The 18,980-nt window shown below is 36.6% G+C and overlaps 1 protein-coding gene across 1 annotated transcript; it reads left to right on the top strand.

Annotated features, from left to right (window-relative positions):
* Positions 1-10,384: 10,384 nt before the first annotated feature.
* Positions 10,385-11,848, top strand: LOC130621336 (uncharacterized). Its single transcript, XM_057436631.1, has 4 exons — positions 10,385-10,628; positions 10,711-10,892; positions 10,975-11,032; positions 11,181-11,848. The coding sequence occupies exons 1-4, from the start codon at positions 10,385-10,387 to the stop codon at positions 11,846-11,848; spliced, it is 1,152 nt and encodes a 383-aa protein (XP_057292614.1).
* Positions 11,849-18,980: the final 7,132 nt, after the last annotated feature.

Raw genomic sequence — 18,980 nt, 5'->3', positions numbered from 1 at the left:
AGGATTATAAATTTTTCAAGCGCCGTAATAAATTCTTCTAGCTTATATTAATTTTGATTGGGTGGCAGAAAATTAGAATGGCAAAATGTTAAAGTGATTTTAGCTCAACAATTTTTAGTGTTTCTACTAGAGATCGGACTTGTGACTAGTAAAAGTATGGAATATGCATGAGTGGGTGCTTTTTTTAAGGAAATACAGTGCTAATATAATATTCATTATATTTTTATTGTAATTTTCAACCTCGATTCCTGGACTTCTTGCACCTGGTGAGGACGGTGGCTTTTCACACTTTTTATAAAGTATAGCATCATGATCGTATTTATTCGCATCTGGTATCCTTAACAAACACCCTTGTATTCAACTCTGACTTCATTAAGAAAACATACTTTTTCTCTAACCAATGCTTGATTAAAGACTTCGGTGCAACAGTTTTGCTTGACACTTTAGGTGATTTGAGCATACTAACAGGCTGCCTTATCAGGAGGCGTGCCTGGCGCATGAAATCGCAGCTATAAATTTGCAAATACTGCACGTTTAACAACCTCGTCATTGCTGCGTTACATTTTTTGCATTGGGTTGGAACGCTGGAGATTCTCACATAGTACCAGTTGTGAATACTTGAAATATCGTTTTTATATTTTGTATTATAAAACTCCGTTAAGTTTCATTTAGGAAGTTTTCAGCGGAGAAGTTGTATATACTGCCGATGTTTATAATAAAAAAATGACATATCGTAGAAATGATTTTATTTCTTTTTCGCAATAACCATGTACAAATAACGTAACACAAATATAAGCGTCGGAATCATGCTAGGGAATAGATACATGGACATGTAAACTATGGACATATAAAACTGAAGCCACAATGGCGATTATGATTTGATTCGGTCAAGTTTGTCTGTTTCTTAAGGTTGAAAAGACGCTGAATAACGGTTGCGAGAGCATTTCCAAACGACGTTGATTAGACGTTGTTAGACGTTTTTTCAACGTTGAAAAGACGTTGCGAGAAGTTATTTCAATGTTTAAAAGACGTAGCGAGACGTTGTTTCAACGTTGAAGAGACGTTGCAGGACGTTGTTTCAACGTAGCTTGCGACGTTGAAAAGACGTTGATTTTACGTTGCAAATGAAAGTTTTTTTGACGTCTTTTTCCGACGTCTATTCAACGTCGGACATCAACGTCTTTTCAACGTTGAAACAACGTCCTGCAACGTTGTTTCAACGTTGAAAAGACGTTGCGAGACGTTGTTTCAACGTTGAAAAGACGTTGCGAGACGTTGTTTCAACGTTGAAAAGACGTTGATGTCCGACGTTGAATAGACGTCGGAAAAAGACGTCAAAAAAACTTTCATTTGCAACGTAAAATCAACGTCTTTTCAACGTCGCAAGCAACGTCTTTTCAACGTTGATTCAACGTTGAAGTGCCCACTGGGATAGGTATTGAAAGGTAGTTGGCTGTTTTATTAAATTGGTGTGAGTAAATTCTCTTTTCTTCATATCAGATATTTCTTGATATGAATGGTTTAATTTATTGTTTATGATAGAGTTCATTTTTTTTAGTTTGCGTATTTCTTTTTTAGCTTTAATAGTTTTATCTTCAAGTTAGAATTAGCATCCTTGAGGTCTTTTAATAGCTGTGAAATTTTTAGGTTAGCTAGTTCCAATTTACGATTATACTGTTTTTTAGATAGTGTTCGTGTTCTAGGTCTTCTTGTGTTGTCTTCATTTTTCTTTGTTGGTGGTGTTCTACTTGATTTAGGTGTTGTGGAGATCAAAGCAGTTGCTATTTCATATTTTCGTTTAGCATTTTTGTATCGATTTTTAATTTGTTGAGACGGATTTTTATAAGAAGATAGCAAGTCCTTTGCAGTGATAAGTTTTTGATGTAACTTCTCATACTGTTCTTCTGGAACTGCAACGTCTGGTAAATCAGAGGATGTCATTCGTTTTCCAGAACTCCAATGAGCAGCACAAATATGTCCCTTTGTAAAATTTATACCACATGTTTTAAAAATTTGTTTGTACTTTGTTTGTATTTCTGGATCACGAGGTAAACGATAGTATTTCATAGGCTCGTTATTTGAATCTGTCGAGTTATAATTATTAAAGCAGAACGCTGAGGAACAAAACCATTTAACCATTGTGTGTAATACTTTTTCTGCTTTATTAAAACCTTTTTGCCTAGAATAACGCCTTTATTTACTTTTGACAACTACCATTATGTTTATTTTTTTCCCGACAAGTGCCTTACTCGTCACCATTCCCCCGCGACATGAATAAGGCTAATAGAGCAATCATAAGAAGCATAGCAAGGGGTTCGACTGTCTTCTCCTTGGGTGCGACGACCCCACTTTTTACCCTAGTCCAGTAGAGAGGCCAGGTTAGCTCACTTGGTCTACAGGGTTAACGATCCTGCTGTACCCATAGTTATTTTTGTAAGAAGCTCTGCAAGGGGGTGCGAAATTTCTCTTTCATGTCTTCGTGGTTTTACGCCCACGCATATCACCCCAGTAACTTCAGGTTAGTCCTGACCAAGGCTGGTCCTAAGCATCAATCACCTGTGTAAGACTGAGTGTTGGGATCCCGTAACACGTGTAAAGCTACAGCCAGGTTCACAAGTCCTGGCGGATAGGTAGTTGTTTGCCCCCTTTTTATAGTTTTTATTTATTTGTATATATATATATACGTTTTATGTCAATATGTGTTGGTTTTTATTGTTTTGTTGTTGCAATATTTGCGTTGTTCAGAGGGTTGCTTTTTCAATTAACTTGGTTGTACAGATTATCCTTGTAAAAGGGAGATCTTGCTTTGCATAGAGGTCTTTAGATGGTTTAACCTCTACCACTTAAAATATGAGTCATTAGACTAGTCAAATCACTACAGCTTGCTGTTTTGTTATCTCATAATCAAATTTAGTGGTTCTTTAAAAAAATCAACTAATACAGTGAAGTTACTAGGTTTAAATAGATAAAGATTTATCGTTTGATGCTCACATAACTGATATATGTGAGATAGCAAATAATAGGACAAATGCTCTTCGGATTAGGAATTTTTTTGACGTGGATAAATCCTCTAAATTGTTTAATGCCCATATAAGGTCCTGTTTTCACTATTGTAGCCTTATGTGGCTGTTCTGCAATAAAAGCCAGTAACACTAAGATTGACAAGGCTCGTAAAAGTGGACTTAGGGCTGTCTATTAAATGTTTAACCATCCTTTAAAATAGCCCAATACTTTAGACGGTAGGGCCAGTATTCACGCTAAAAATATTCAAATGCTTATAACTGAAGTGTATAAAAGTATAAATCATTTAAACCCTATGTTCATTTGGGATATTTTTGAAACATAAAGTATGTCATATGCACTAAGCGGTGGTCAAAGTCTGGTTCTACCGTCCACAGAGAAAATAGCATGCATTTTATATGGACTGTTATTTAGGGCGAGTTTCATTTGCAACAGCCTGCCAAAGGAGATAAAGAAATCGGGCACACTCACTATTTTTAGGAAATTAATAAAAAGCTGGTCTCCTAGCGTGTGTGTGCAGGTTGTGCAAATGAAACTCGAATGGTGTTGGTATTTATTAGTATTTTTTACTACGCTGTAACCAAAGATAAACAAACAAAGAATAAAAAAATATTAAACTGGTCAAGTATTTAACGGAATTGAAATTTATGCTATCGAAAATTAACGCGAAGGACGTGGCTAGACCTTAAAGTGAGTGATAATAACGCTAATTAGCACTTTTAAGCTTCTTGAATAGTCCTTAATTAACGCGAATTTTTTTCCAAAAAGGTCCGGTTTTCGTGGTAAACAAAACCAGAAGAAAAGTAAGGAAACAATGAAATATTTTCAGTGAATATCAAACCTCTGCGCCATTTTGTATTTAAAATCAATATATATTTTAAAAAAGTAAAAGCTTTTCGGCTTACACAATCACCAGTAGTATACAAAGTTAAAAACAAAAAGTTTACTCTATTTTATATACAAAGTTGATACATTAGAAACAATACATGAAATAAAAGTAATCAAGTGTAATAAAAGGGATAATTTACCTGACTATAAAAACTTCCAAGAATTTCTCTATCGGAACTTCACTGGACACCCAAAATACGAGAAAAGGTACCCACATGCCAACCAGCCTGCGAAATTGTACGGAACAAAAAAAACACCATAATTTTGATTCTATCGATGATATTTCCATTGAAGACTTAGTTTCGCCCAATAATTGCCCAGACAGGAACATATATGAAGAGCAATTCGTGCCAAAATTATTTCCCGTGTAATTTTTATTTTCGAAAGACTCATTTTTATTTTGACCAGTAAATCTTTTTTGTCGCAGATTTATTGTTTTCGTTTTATTTTCGTTTACTATTTGTTATTTTTTTTTTTTTTTAAATGTTTTTGAAAAAAATTTTGAGCACAAACATTTTTCGTGTATTATCCAATCGGAAGAATATTTTTGTCAATAATGCTTTGCGTAATACGTCATTAATGCGCAGGGGACATATGCAGGACACAACCATTCCTCCTGCTGTAACTCCATGATGTCGGTGGAAGCAGCAGTAAGTGGAATACGTAGTTTGCTTCTGTCTCTTATCAGAGACTTGGAAGAGCCTGTAGATGACAACATACTTGATTCTGCAAACAGGTTGCTAGACCAGATTAGCCCACAAATAATAAGGCTTGGCAACTTCGGTGATGAGACCTTCTCAGAGTTAATAACACCTTAAATAGATTAGTTGATGATGGTATTGAAAATAATGAATTTACAGTTGGCTACGAGGTTCCTTTTACATGTGGAGAACGTGATAGACGGAAGGTAAAAATTAATTACGAGCAGCTATTCTATTTGCTTGACAACCAGTTTTCATACGTTGACATTGCCCGGATATTAATTCTTTCTGTAAGGACAGTCAAAAAAAGAATGTCAGAACTTGCACTAACTCTTTTGCAGTCATGTGGACGAGCAATCACTCGACGATAAAGTACAACGTATTTGTAGTGTATTTCCTAAGAATGGATATAGGAGACTAATGGGTGAATTATCCAGACAAGGAATCAGAGTGAGTAGAACTAAAGCAAGAGAATCTCTCTGGAGAGTTGACCCTATTGCGGTTACTAAAAGATAGTTACAATCCCCAGTTCACCGACGTAAATATAACGTACCAGCACCGTTATCCTTGTGGCACATAGGTGGAAACCACAAACTTACTCGGTATGTTTTCAGGGATTATACCTACGTATATATACTTGTAACATTTTTTGTATCGAACCGTTGTGTGCAATTAATACTAACAGTTTCTTATTGTTTCCAACACATAATATACCCATTACTATTCCTTATATAAATGGCGCATAGTCGTTCATGTTGGCGTGGATGGATTTAGTAGAGTCCCAGTATTCCTATAATTCAAACAATAATAAAGCATTAACAGTTCTTCAGTGTTTTACAGACGCAATCCTTAAGTACGGCCTTCCTTCACGTGTCCGTTCCGACAAAGGCGGTGAAAATGTAGATGTTGCATGGTTCATGTTAAACCACCCCTTGCGTGGTCCAGGTCGAGGAAGTGTGGCGTGCTGAAACTGTATTACAATTTGTTTTATTATATGGAAGATTGTGATATGTTAGACCCTTCCTGCGCCATGGATCTGTTCTGCTTACATTACATATTTTTAACAAGAATAAATCGTGATTTGGATATCTGGTGAGAAGGATGGATTCGCCATAAAATGTCCTATGCTAGTGAAAGAACAGCAATGCAACTATTTATTGAGGGGTTAATGAACAATCAAAGCCAAGTCAATTACGACGCAGAAATAGCAGCTCTTATTCAAGTAAGTACATATATTTTGCAAACAAAAACTAAACGCAAAAAAAAACAAAATATAAAAAGAATACTTTAATTGGAGAAACTTTTGCGAGAGAAACTTTCACGAAAAAAAAAGATTCGCTAGATTTTTTTGATAAAGTTTCGCGAATGAAGAAACTCGCACATTTTCGCGAGATAAACTTTCGCGAAAATGGCGAAAAATCGCGAATTCGCGAAAGTTTTTCTCACGAAAGTTTCGCCAATTAAAGTAACAAACAACATAGCAGCCTTAATAACAAACAAAAAAACGAATAAGTTGTTCTCAAAATATAGACTACTATCTTAGAAATTTAAAAAAATGCTTGACTTTTCTGGATGACTATGATTTCTATGGGATTGACTGGGATGGTCCCATACCTGACAAAAAACTCCCTCACATTCAAACTTTAGAGCAGAAATTATGTTGAACTCGAATTCTTCTTTGGAATTATGCACTATAGGTGAACGAATTGTTTCAGTGCATGCAGATGACTTTGGATAGACACCTTCATTTTCTTCCATGCAGGTAACATGAATTTTCAGGGCTCGAAATTTAGGAATATTATTATATGATGTTGCAAATTTTAAAAGCATTTCCAAGTGCTTAGAACTCATATTTTCGACCATATAAACCATGATAATGTATTTCGTTCTCTCTCATTTGATGATTCGGAATATCTACAATTCCTTTCATTTCTTAACAACTCAAACCCACCACCAATAATAAGTTTTTCACAATTCTGGAAGAATACTTCAAAAAATTGTCCTGAAGATTCAGTAAGGGGAAATGTTATTCGTTTCTCACCCAAACCAGCTAGTAACAGATTTACTTTTGTTTCTGTGTCTGGAGTACTTGCATCTGTTTTATTCGACAAGCAAAAAAATGTCAAAACACCATTTCTTGTTCTTGGTGAGTTGTACCTATTGGCAGGTGTACCTCTCCTGCGGTTGCTGACATGGTTAAACCGTCTTGGAGTTATTAAAAGTCCAGGTGAAACGCTGAAGGGAAGAGTTGAAGTGGAAGCAGTGACTGACATCGATGCTGGTGCCATTGTGGTGATGTTGGTGGTGCTCACAAACGTGGTGGTGGAAGAAGCTGAAGGGTTATTTAACATTCTACTACGAAATAATCGCGAAAACTCTGCACCATCGTTGTCGTTAGATGTTGTTTCTTGTAGTTTGGCCAGTATTTGGTGTTTTCCGTAAATTTTCAACCATACTCAACAAAGTTTGTGCACATCTTGTTAAAGCCTCTGGGAAGTTGTTGTTTTCGTCCGCCATATTTTTTTACCAGAATTGCGGGGCAGTCGAACGGGTCTTGGCAGATTAAAAGAGACTGGGAAAGAAGGCAAAAATAAAAACATGCCGTGGAAAATAAAAACAACAACGTGTGCAAAAAATGGTTTCATACACTTAAAAAATAAATAAATGCCAAAGAAAATAAGAAAACGACAAAAAAGTAGTTGCTTCCAAAAAACTAAATCTAAAGTCGAAAATAAATTTAACATAATATCCTAAAAAAAATGAATCCTGCCAAAAATATTTGGATGAAACAAAAAAAAATTACACGGAAAATAATTTTGGCACGAATTGCTCTTCATAAACATACACATACAAAGCTGCCCAAATTATTGCTGAGTATCTCAAACCGTTAGTTTAAATCCCTACATCATTTCTAACACAAGATTTTCCAGTGATGCTTTCAAAACAGACTGCTGGAACAGAACAAAGAGTACGTTTCTTACGATGTTGAGTCCTTTCTTACGAACATATCTATTTAAGAAAGGATAGATTACGATTACATCATTAACGAAGTCTATTTAAAAAAGATGGTTGGAACATGGAAGAGCCATTGTCTGTTGCATGTTCAACAGCTTTATGACGATAATGGAAAAGAAGCTGTCAGACAGCCAAGTCAACCTAAATTCTATAAACGCTTCGTTGACGACATTATTACAAGACAAAGAAAAGATCAAACGGGTGAACTCTTTATTTTTCTTAACAATGATCATCCTGACATCAAACTCAATTGTGAGGTGAATCCCGACAAATTCCTATATACCAAGACTATTTACCTTATAAGTCAGAAATTTTCGCGACATTTTAATTTCGCGATAAAAAATTTGGGACAATTTCGCGATATTTATTTTCGCGATTCGTTGCCTTGAATTTTTTTCGCCACATTTACTTTCACGAATTTCATAGAGTTACGGAGGTGAGGAAAAACAAAATATTATTTTTAAGTACGTTTTTCTACTCTAAAAGGAAGCTTTTTTCATAAAAGGTCAATGTTATAAAAAACAACCAAATTGTTAATTGTATCTCTCACTCTGGCAACATATTGGAGGTACCTTCACATTCGGCAGATGATGTATCTTTTACCAACAAATACAAACTAGTGGCAACTATAAATCATTCAGGCACACTAGCAGCAGGTCATTATTGGGCATTTATTAAAGATCGGAATGTAGACGAGTGGTTGAAATGCGATGACAGGGCAGTAGTTAAGGTTAAGCCGTCTGATATAAATAACTTAACAGTGTATGTTTTGTTCTTTCTCAAGCTGTGAAAACGCAAGTTTTGCTTTGCAAAAGGGGGATGATTTCTTTTCCTAGCGGTTTTATTACCCCGGCTGTTATTTTCACCAGCAGCCTACCGTAATTCAGGAGTTTGCTCACTCCCCACTCTCTTACAGAGTAATTAAAAGAAGCTAAGCAAGGGGGTTATTTGTCTTGTCTTTGGGTGTGACGGCCCCACTTTTAACCTTAGTCTATTAGGGAGGCCAAGTTTGCTCACTTTGTCTACAGGGTTAACGATCCTGATGTACCCACAGTTATTGTTATAAGAAGCTTTGCAAGAGGGTTTTAAATTTCTTTTTCGGGTCTTCGTGGATTAACGCCCACGCATTTTACCCCAGTAACTTCAGGCTGGTCCTGACATAGGGCTGGTCCCAAGCGTCAATCACCTGTGTAAGGCTGAGTGTTGGGATCCCGTAACACATGTGGAAAGCTACGGCCAGGTTCACAAGTCCTGGCGCATGGGTGGTTGTCGGCTCTTATTTATAGCTTTGTATTTAGAGTTTCATATTTATTTGTTTCTTTCTATCGTATAGCAATTTGTAACTGTCAGTAGGTGTTTGTGATGTAATGTTTATAGAAGGTCTTTAGTTCAATTACCTTGATTCTGCAGACTATCCTTGTAAAAAGGGAGATTTTGCACTGAATATAGATCTCTAGAGGGTATAACCTCTACAATTCAAAACAAAAGAGTCAGTAGACTAGCTCCATCATTACAGCTTGCTGTTTTGTTATCTCACAATCAATACATCTAAACACACTATCCCTATAAATGTATATTAAAATGGACGGTCAAAACATAACATACTACAACTTATGGATGTATTTACGACTAAAAAATCACTTTTCGCAACTATTTAGGAAAAACTATAAAAGTTTTTAGAAAGGGAGATCTTGTACTGAATACAAATACCTAGAGGGTGTAACCTCTACAATTCACAAGGAAAAGAGTCAGTAGATTAGTTCCATTATTCCAGCTTGCTGTTTTGTTATCTCACAATCAATACTTTGATTTATTTGAACAATGTTCCAAACTCTAATGCTAAAACACAAATATACTCTCAAAGGCACAACTAGGTACCAACCGTTATATACTGTGCACTTCGCCTTAGTCGTTCAACTTTGATGAAAAAAGGGGAATGGGAACTATAACATCGTTAGCATCTTCTAAAAGGCCAGCCGTTAATGCGCATCCGTACTATTCTCAAAAAATCGAAAACACCCCTGTATGAAAATCGATCAAAGAAGCGAAGCACATTGGGTATACAGGTAGGTTAAAAACAAATACACTATTCCATCATTGTGGCAAACCCAGAAAGTGACCGCGAACGATGGTACACCCTGGATAGACTTGTGGGCCTTGCTAAAACCCTCACAAGCCGTTTTACCGCTTAATTTTTTTTTGCCCAAAAGGAATGTTGCGCTATTTGAAATATCAACACACACCAAGGCGAGTCACAAGACTCAGTACAACTTACTTCACTTATTTTATAGAATGAACACTAACAAAATATAAATAGAGCTTTACAAGATGGTAGCAGACATTGTAGAACTTCGATGTCGGTGTTCTGTGTTTATACAATAAAGTTATCTTAACCTGATTTGAATAAGGGTGTTCGCAAAGTATTGGCAACCTCTGCAAAGCAATTTGATACATACTTGGGTTTTTAAATAAGTTATTCATGTGCGATTTCTCATACTATTTCTTTCAATGTCTTTCGTAGTTAATATAAAGCACTTATCGGAAGAAAGCAATTCAATCCGAGGTTCCCTATTTTCCTCAAAAGATTCTAGCATCATTATTAAAGTCTCGCTTTCATCTGTTGACACATATTGTGCAAATGAATACACCGATTCAACATAGCGCGAGACCGCGTTAATAAAAAGACTGGGACGATTTTGGGGTAAACAAAACCGCTCTGGCAGTCACCTTGTGTTGTGAGGCTTTCTAGTCTTATTAAGATGGGTCCTGCGAATTCTGCTGTTGTTGGGTGTATGAAAAACACAAGGAAATTGGAAAAGTGGAGGAAAAATATTTGCACAGAGCATAATAGTCAGCCTCTAACTAAAGGAACTTGTGCCTCCTGTCAACCACCACCATATCGCCTGTTTTGTTTTCCCAGTACCAATCGTTATTTAGCTAATCGTTTGGAATGGGTACGGAGAGTTAAGAGAGAAAAAGATGATAAATCTTCGTGGAGTCCACGTACAAGTGACAGGGTTTGTAGTGAGCAATTTGTTGATGCAGAACCAACCTGCAGTAATCCGTATCCATCATTAAAACTTAGGTATGGTTTTTAGAGAGCCTGTTCCTCGAAGAGATCTCAATCGACAGCATCAGCCACGTCCTAAAAAAGCCAAAAAGCGTACCTTGTCACCTGGCACATCTGATCAGTCAAGTCAGGGAGACCACCAGTATTGCAGACAAGAGAATACAGAGCCATGTCTTTCTTGTTTTGACAAGCAGGAAGTAATTAATTCCTCATTAAAGAACTTTCAGCTATGTCTCTAAAACTGAAAATATCTAAAAGGCGAGAAATCTTCAATAACAGAAGTCACAACTTTACATGGGTGCAAATAAAAAGGGACAAAAAATGGTGTTTTTTACAGGTATGTGCAGTGTAGCTGCATTCAGTATTTTCCTTAGTACAGCCACATTTACCGGCTGTGAACTATTGGCGTGGAATTAAGAGGCATCTTATCACAAAGGTGCAGCGAAAATTTGTTAAATGTCAAAGAAAAAAATTGTCTTTTAAAGGTGAATTTCTTTTGACTTTGATGAGACTTCGCTTAGTCCTTCTTAACGAAGATCTTGCTGACCAATTTAACATCTCTCTAGCAACATGTTCAAATATTTTCACCACTTGGGTACGTATCCTTAGCATTGTCCTTGGCAATTGCTTGGTAAACTGGCTTCCTCGAGAGGCTGTTAGGGATCATTTGCCAAATATTTACAAGAAAATGGGACATTACAAGCTGCGCTGCATTATTGACTGCACAGAAGTTTTTATCGAAAGACCAAAATCTTTAGAGCTTCAAGCACAAACCTGGTCAGATTACAAAAGTCATAATACAATTAAATTTTTAATTGGAATTTCTCCTGCTGGTTTCATCACTTTTCTGTCAGATTGTTATGGTGGTCGAACGTCTGACAAGTGCATTTGTGAGGATAGTGGGTTTTTTGATGCGCTGGAAAGAGATAATGAAATAATGGCAGACAGAGGGTTCCAAATAAAAGAAGATCTACTTTTAAGATTTTGTAGTTTAAGTATTCAACCAGGTGCTAGAATAAAAGCGCAAATGACCACTGAAGAATGTAAACGTATTAAAAATGTTGCAAATTTGCGGATTCATATTGAACGAGCAATTAATCGCATGAAAACGTTTCGCATTCTCAAGTATGTGTTATCAATCACCATGCTTTAACATGCTGATCATATTGTTCGAACCTGTGCTGCTCTGTGCAATTTAAATCCACGCCTCATACAAGCAAAATAATCTTGGTGAAGAAAAAAACGGTTTTTTTTAAAGCCACATATCTATAAAAAACATTATTGGTAAACAAAATGTTTTGTGCTTTAAATTTTTTTAATTTTGTTTTTTAAGTTTTACCTTACTTTCCTCAACTTATGCATAACAAAACCTGTTTACTTACTTCTTACCGGAACAGTCTTAACCAAATAATATTTTTTATAAATGTGTGGCTATAAAAATAGCCTTTTTATTGTTTTTATTCCATATATACCATTTATTGTGAGAACGTGTGTTTCAGATATGCACATAGAAGGAACACAATTTTTTTTAAGATCGTTCCAAAACTCAGGATCAAACTGAACTTTCTCTACCAAAAAACCATACTGAGTCCAAACAAAAAAGTTGCAAAAGTTTAAACCAGTAACTCCCATCTGCATTTGACACTGGGTAAAATACTGATGATTTTTGTTCAGAACTAACTTCTGTTCAACATATTTTAAATAGGGTAGATGAATTTTAGAATCATTTGGAGATGTGTAATTAATGGATGACTTAGGACAACACGAACACGAAATAACTCTGTCTGGACTATCACCTATGACTGGAAAAACCTTGTCTAAAAATAACCCACATTCAATGACTTCAACATTCTTATGACTTTCAGAATAATACTCATAAAATTTATTCACTGCATTAACTTCCATTGAGCGTCCATACTTTAATGCTGGAATATTTGGACTAAGGAACACAAAACCGGAAATCTTTTGAAGCAACTGCCAAAGATTTATGGTACATCCACCTTTCACAAAATTTGCGACTTTGGTTTTCACTTCATGAGCTCTGGATGCAGTTATGACACCTTTGCGAAAGGCATACCAGTTTTCATTACAACATTGACCTCGAGTAATAATTTCAATTTGCTCAATATTTGATGGTGAAAAGTGTACTGCAACACTGCTATGAAAATTTTCAATAGAATTGGACATTAAAATGACATCATTGATGCTAACAAGGGCATTGGGGTTCGGTAACTTGCCAGTGACAATCTCACGCATGAAATCTATTTCCGGTTTTGGAACAGCCGTTGAAAGAGTGCTGTCTGGAACAACCTTTTCAAGTGCATCAGCTACATCGCAAAGCTTCAAAGGTTTAAATGACACATCAAAGGGATAATAGTCTTTCTTTGATGTACTTGAGAGACCCTTTAATTTTTTACCTCTCTTTCCAAAATCATCACGTTTAAATGCAACATCTTTGATCTTGACCGGTTTTACCTCTATACGGTTAGCGAACCACTCACACGGTTTGCTGGTCCATGACATATTGGTCAGTCCAAGCCTAACTGCTGCTTCAAGACGAAATAACAATGCTGCTGTGTGGTTGCAGGTCTCTGACATACCAGTCATGCAGTCACAATGTGCAGACTTAATTTTACCATTACTTTTTGTCACACAGATCGAAAGGTTATGTGGAGGGTCATTTATACGCTGTGATGGTCGACAATCAGCCTTTAAAAAACAATAACTAGAGGTTGGTTCAACTTTATGGTACAATATTGGGCCAAGCCAACCATTACTAAAATAGCTATAAGCTTTTGAACTTTTGTAATCGTTCAAATCTGAACTACCAAGCTCACTTGGGTAATTAAATATATCAGCATACAGTATTCATGGCCAAAACTTTATGCCATCATTCTCACAGAGCCATCCAGAAGGAAGATACTTTGGATCAGGAAGTACAACACCAGATTCACTGACTGTAAGCTTAGCCTGGTAATCTTTATGTAAAGCTATCTCTACCTATTCTGCTGTTTTGATGACTGGAACATTATTTTCGCTAGCTGCAAACACCCTAGCTACTAATTCGCATTTTCTCCTGCTAACATTCAGACCTCTCAATCTCAAATACTTCTTTAACTCGTCTACCTTCATCTTCCCTATCATTCCAAATTCCATACTTATCTAACAACACTAACTACTCAAAACAACTTTCTTTCCTTCTTTCTTCTTGTGCAACTAAGACTAATTTCGGTTAGTTTTGTTTACCCTAAACTCGTCCCAGTCTTTTTATTAACGCGGTCTCACGCTATGTTGAATTGGTGTATGCAATAGAGTTGACTCTGTTATGGATATCTCACCAAACAATGCAACGATTACGAAGGCCTGTGATAGATGAAATGACCAATATTCTGAGAAACCAATCATATGGAAGTTGCTAAGTTCATTTCATGAATTTTTTGGCCTCTAGCATCAATAAGAGTAAACTTTTTCTCTTAAAAGTGTATTATCGATAAATTACTAAAAAAATTCATCTATTCTTCTCGCAAGTGCAATGGATGTAATCTCAACATGAACCATTGCTTGCATTCGTCAGATGAAGATTAATTATTTGAAAGCTCCCGTGATACAGTACAGATTAATTAATTGAACACATTAATTAATTGAACTACATTACCTTAAGAGAACAAATTTTGGCGGACGACCCAATCCGCCAATTTTAGCGTAATTTGGCAGAATTAATTTTGGCGGATGCAGAAAAAAGTAAAATTTGGCGGGAATTAATTTTGGCGGATGTTTAAAAGAAATAATTTTGGCGGGAATTAGTTTTGGCGGATGGCATAAGTGACTAATTTTTTGTCATACGATGAAGTTGGTTAAAAAATTGGAATGCAAAATATTCCATTGACCTATCTTTTCTAAACGTAATCCAAAGTTATTTTACAAATTATGTTCGTCATTAATTATAAAGTCAAATGCGTTTCGGTTGAAGTTTCCATTGTCGTTACCATCCTCCCACTCAGACTCATTGTCCTCGTCGTACTCTAATTGCCCATTAAAAAAATCTTTCAATACTTCCGATTCTGGCATTTCTAATTCGCTCATCTCTTCGTTGGGATTGGAGGCAAAGGGGATAAATCTTGGAAAGGATCGCTCGGAGCTAATCCAACCAACTCACTTTGGACAGCTCCTAGTATTCCTGAAGCTGTCCAGCCATTTCGAATGATTTTGATACCTTCATCAGTGGACATATGACTGTAGAAATCCATCATCCAGGAGGCATGAATTGGTTTTGTAATTGTCAGAGGAAACTTCATCTCGATTTCTTCCACCTTCTTCCCGAGAGACAATTGATTGTTAAATTGCCTAGATAGCCATTCTGCAAACTTTTTTTTCAAAAATGACTTGCAATGCCCATTAACCTTCAGGTCAAGAGGTTGAAAGACCTGGGTCATGTTAAGGTGAACTTTAAGGAAGAAAATTTTATTTCGGAGCAGGAAATCGGCCACATATTTCGTCATTTGCCCTTTGAAAACATCAAGGATGAGAAGTGCTGGTTGATTTGGGTGATTTGTGGCATTCCCTTCTTTGGTGACGTATGGGAAAATAATTTCGTGAAGTATTTTGATAGACTCCTCCGTGTAGCTGAAGTGTTTGGGGTTTGCCCTCAACGAAAAACTTTCAGGAAATTTAAACCTGACCAAGCTTTGTTTCGTTTTCCCACCATAAATTAGTTGAGATGGAAGCATCTTTCCATCGAGTGTTATTATGAAAGTACCCGTTATGGATCCCTTATCTGAAATTTCAGCAATTGCTACACACTTGGCTCCTTTCTTGGCTAAAGTATGATGAGATACAGGTATGAATTTGAGTGGTGTTTGATCTGAATTCATTACAAGGGATAAAGGAATTTTGTGCTCTTCATTGTATGCAACAATTGCATATCAGTATAAAAGTTCTGCTTCCTTTTTGCCACCTGCTGGAATTTCTGGTTTTTCTGTTGTTTTCATTCGTCGGATAAATCCCATACGCTTGAAGAAGCTCTTTCCCAAGATGACTAATCCAAGTCTACATGCTGAAGTTCAAGCTCTGGATTTCTGGCAATTAAGAGTTTTGCGATTGTGACGGCGACGATAGTTGAGATTGGTCCACCACGGCTACGATACGAGCGTAAGTAGTTTTGAACTTTGTGATCAAGAGATCCAAGCATCAGTTTACTCCAACGTTGTATTGGAGCCAGTTTGTCTTGCACGTTACGTTCTGGTATTGAAGCTTTTTTATGCTCTTCATGGTAAAGTTTCACAAGTCTCCTGCCACCACTCTCGTTCAGTGGTTTTTCTTTGTTTGCAAATCTCCTCACTGCGGCAGCATGTCCCCGTAAAGCAGCGCATTTAGCCATGTCAAACCTTTCAGTTGGTGACCATTTTTTATATCGATTCCTTTTCGTCGATTTGTTGGTAGCACTGGTCACGGCGTCTGTAACAGCTTCATAATCAATGATTCCAAAGGAAGTCTTCCTTTGAATAACTGAAAACAATTTTTTTGCAATTCAGATAGTATTTTTATGAACGAACTTTCTGCAAGAATAATAAGGTGGACATATTAAAAAGTCAGAAAAAATACTTAATAACGTGTTTTTATCGTTTTTTGGACACATTCTTAATGTTCTTATTGTTAAATTTTTATGCGCATCAAATTTAAATGACCGGAATTCAATTAAGACGTTGACTGAAGAGCGTGTGTTCTTCATTGGTTAGGATGGGTCTTCAAATGCAATGTCGAGACGATTGATAACTCCTTCCAAAGAATGGAGCGTGGCAGATTTCGAAGCATAAAAGTTGACTGGGTGGTGAAGTGAATTACTTGTTTAAGTTCGAGACGATATGCAATGGTTTTCTGGGTTGCCGCCGCTGGGTTCCAACTCTACCTTTCTAAGGGGCGGTTTCTTGCTCAGCCCAAGCATTACGATACGATTTATCAAGTGTTCATGTCTAAGGTCAGAAAGCTTTTTTGTTTCCATGTTTGCTGCTTTTCATTCTTTGCCGCAACCTTTCTAAGGGCTGGGTTCCAAGTCCACCTTTCTCAGCCGTGGGCTCTGTGTCAGTAGGTAAAAGCAGCAACGATACGAATTGTAGTTGTCGACTCTTCTTTTTCCAACCTTTAACAAAAGTTATTGGTTTTGGCAGATGGTGTCAATGAATGTGGCTGGTGTCTTGCAGGAGGCAGGGGATGCAAGGGCCCGCACCAGATCCCAAGCATGAGTGAATTTCACCAATCCTCATGTTTCCGCATAGGTGATTGTTTCAGTACAGCCGAAATCCATTAGCTTTTCGATCATCCCGTAAAGGGGAGAATACAGAAGTTTTCCAGTGGCTTCTTATTCTTTGGAGAGAAACCTCCTTTTTCTCATTAACATCTCTGTCTTAAAAGGCTAGTTATATCTGCATTGCGATGTAGTTACTCCTATTCTCTTTATTCATCAGCCCTCGGGGTTTTTTTTAAGCAATACAGCAAGATTTTTTAGAAACGTGACGTAACCGCCAACAATTTTTTGATTTAAAATGGCCTATAGGTAAGCTTTTAAAAAAGTACCTTTCAAGATTTTTTACACTTTCTGTCGTTAATTTCAAAGCTAAGGGGTGCAGTAAAAAAAAGCAAAGAGTTTTCTGAAACTCCTTATATTTCTTATATCCAAAAATGTACACGCTGCATTAATATTTCCAATCAACCTCTGCCTTACTCGTGCAGTTTTAAAAAAACCGTAGAAGAAATGGTTCATAAAAAATGAGTATTTCAGTTCGTAAGGAAGGATCTGGTCATTAAACAAACATTTTACCTGGGCTTGTTGATTGTGAACTTGAAGCCATTTTATTGTAACCAAATATATAAGCAAAACCTTTCCTTTTTTCATTCGCCTGCTAACTTGTGTTTTCGAATCTTTCGAAGTTCGGAAAAAACGTTCGATGAGAATAATACTTATGTTTTCAGTTTTAAAGTGTCGCTGCATTTAACTGCATTTTTTAATTGAATACTTTCAACTTTAATTGGAGATATGGCATACATTAGTGTTTTTGAATTTTCTAGTGCTTCTCGTGGCTTCCATCACTACAGAAAATATTGGCTACCTGAACCTGAACAAGTTTTACAGTTCCATTTTGAAAAAGGTAACATTTTCGACCGATACGCAATAGAAGTTTGCAAAGTTGGGAAAGATGTAGGTCGTTTACCAAAGGAATTATCGAGAGTTATCAAATTTTTCATCGACCACCGACCGAGGAGCAACTGTTTCTACTCAGTTCACAGCAGTAATGAGGCTAAGTTTGCTCATTTGGTCTACAGGTTTAACGATTCTGCTGTACCCATAGTTATTCTTGTAAGAAGCTTTGCAGGGGGTGTGAAATTTCTCTTTCATGTCTTCGTGGTTTTACGCCCACGCATATCACCCCAGTAACTTCAGACTGGTCCTAAGCATCAATCACCTGTGTAAGGCTGAGTATTGGGATCCCGTAACACGTGTAAAGCTACAGGCAGGTTCACAAGTCCTGGAACATAGGTAGTTGTTTCTCCCCTTTCTATAGTTTTTATTAATTTGTGTATATATACGTTTTATGTCAATATTTTTTGTTTTGTTTTTGCAATATTTGTATTGTCCAGAGGGTTGCTTTTTCAATTGACTTAGTTGTACAGACCATCCTTGTAAAAGGGAGATCTTGCTTTGCATAGAGATCTTTAGAGGGTTTAACCTCTACCACTTAAAATAAGAGTCATTAGACTAGTCGAATCACTGCAGCTTGCTGTTTTGTTATCTCATAATCGTTACAGAAAGTCTCCGTTAGTTCAAGGTGGCGTGGAAATAGCTTGCAAAATAAAAGCCCAAATGCCGGGGAATGTAAACAATCTCTTAGTAATGGAGAGATATAAACAGCTCGTAGCAGAGCTGTACATAGAACAAAAAGGAAGAAATGGTGTTAGGTTCATTTTTAGAATGCTATCCAGAGCCCCAAATGGAATTGGAAGAGAAAAGTACCGCCAAACAAACCCCAGTTCGTCAAAGAAAGAAAGAAACTGGAATGAACGATATAAGAACATTCTTTACACATAGGGGAAGCAAAAGAAAAGACAATGCTGAACAAGTTGATTAAGGCAAAGGAAGAAAAATATTGAAAAGTTGTAATTTTTCTGTGTTTTGTTCTTTTCTAACTTGGAAGGAGTGATTTTGTCATTGTGACCACAAATAGGAGATTTTGGTGATTAAAAATACTATTTAAAAACGAAAAATATCGACATAAATTTGGCTGCAGTTTATT

The sequence above is a fragment of the Hydractinia symbiolongicarpus genome, chromosome 12 (genome assembly GCF_029227915.1).
Source record: "Hydractinia symbiolongicarpus strain clone_291-10 chromosome 12, HSymV2.1, whole genome shotgun sequence".
Lineage (NCBI taxonomy): Eukaryota > Metazoa > Cnidaria > Hydrozoa > Anthoathecata > Hydractiniidae > Hydractinia > Hydractinia symbiolongicarpus.
The sequence above is the reverse complement of the archived record's forward strand: the minus strand, read 5'-3'. Positions and strand labels throughout refer to the sequence as shown.

Bases quoted from the DNA above. Each gene is read 5' to 3' on its own strand.
- LOC130621336 (XM_057436631.1), top strand. From the start codon at position 10,385: ATGGGTCCTGCGAATTCTGCTGTTGTTGGGTGTATGAAAAACACAAGG. The intron at 10,629-10,710 runs GTACAAGTGACA...ATTAAAACTTAG, and splicing joins TAAATCTTCGTGGAGTCCAC to GTATGGTTTTTAGAGAGCCT. The intron at 10,893-10,974 runs GTAATTAATTCC...CTTCAATAACAG, and splicing joins CTTGTTTTGACAAGCAGGAA to AAGTCACAACTTTACATGGG.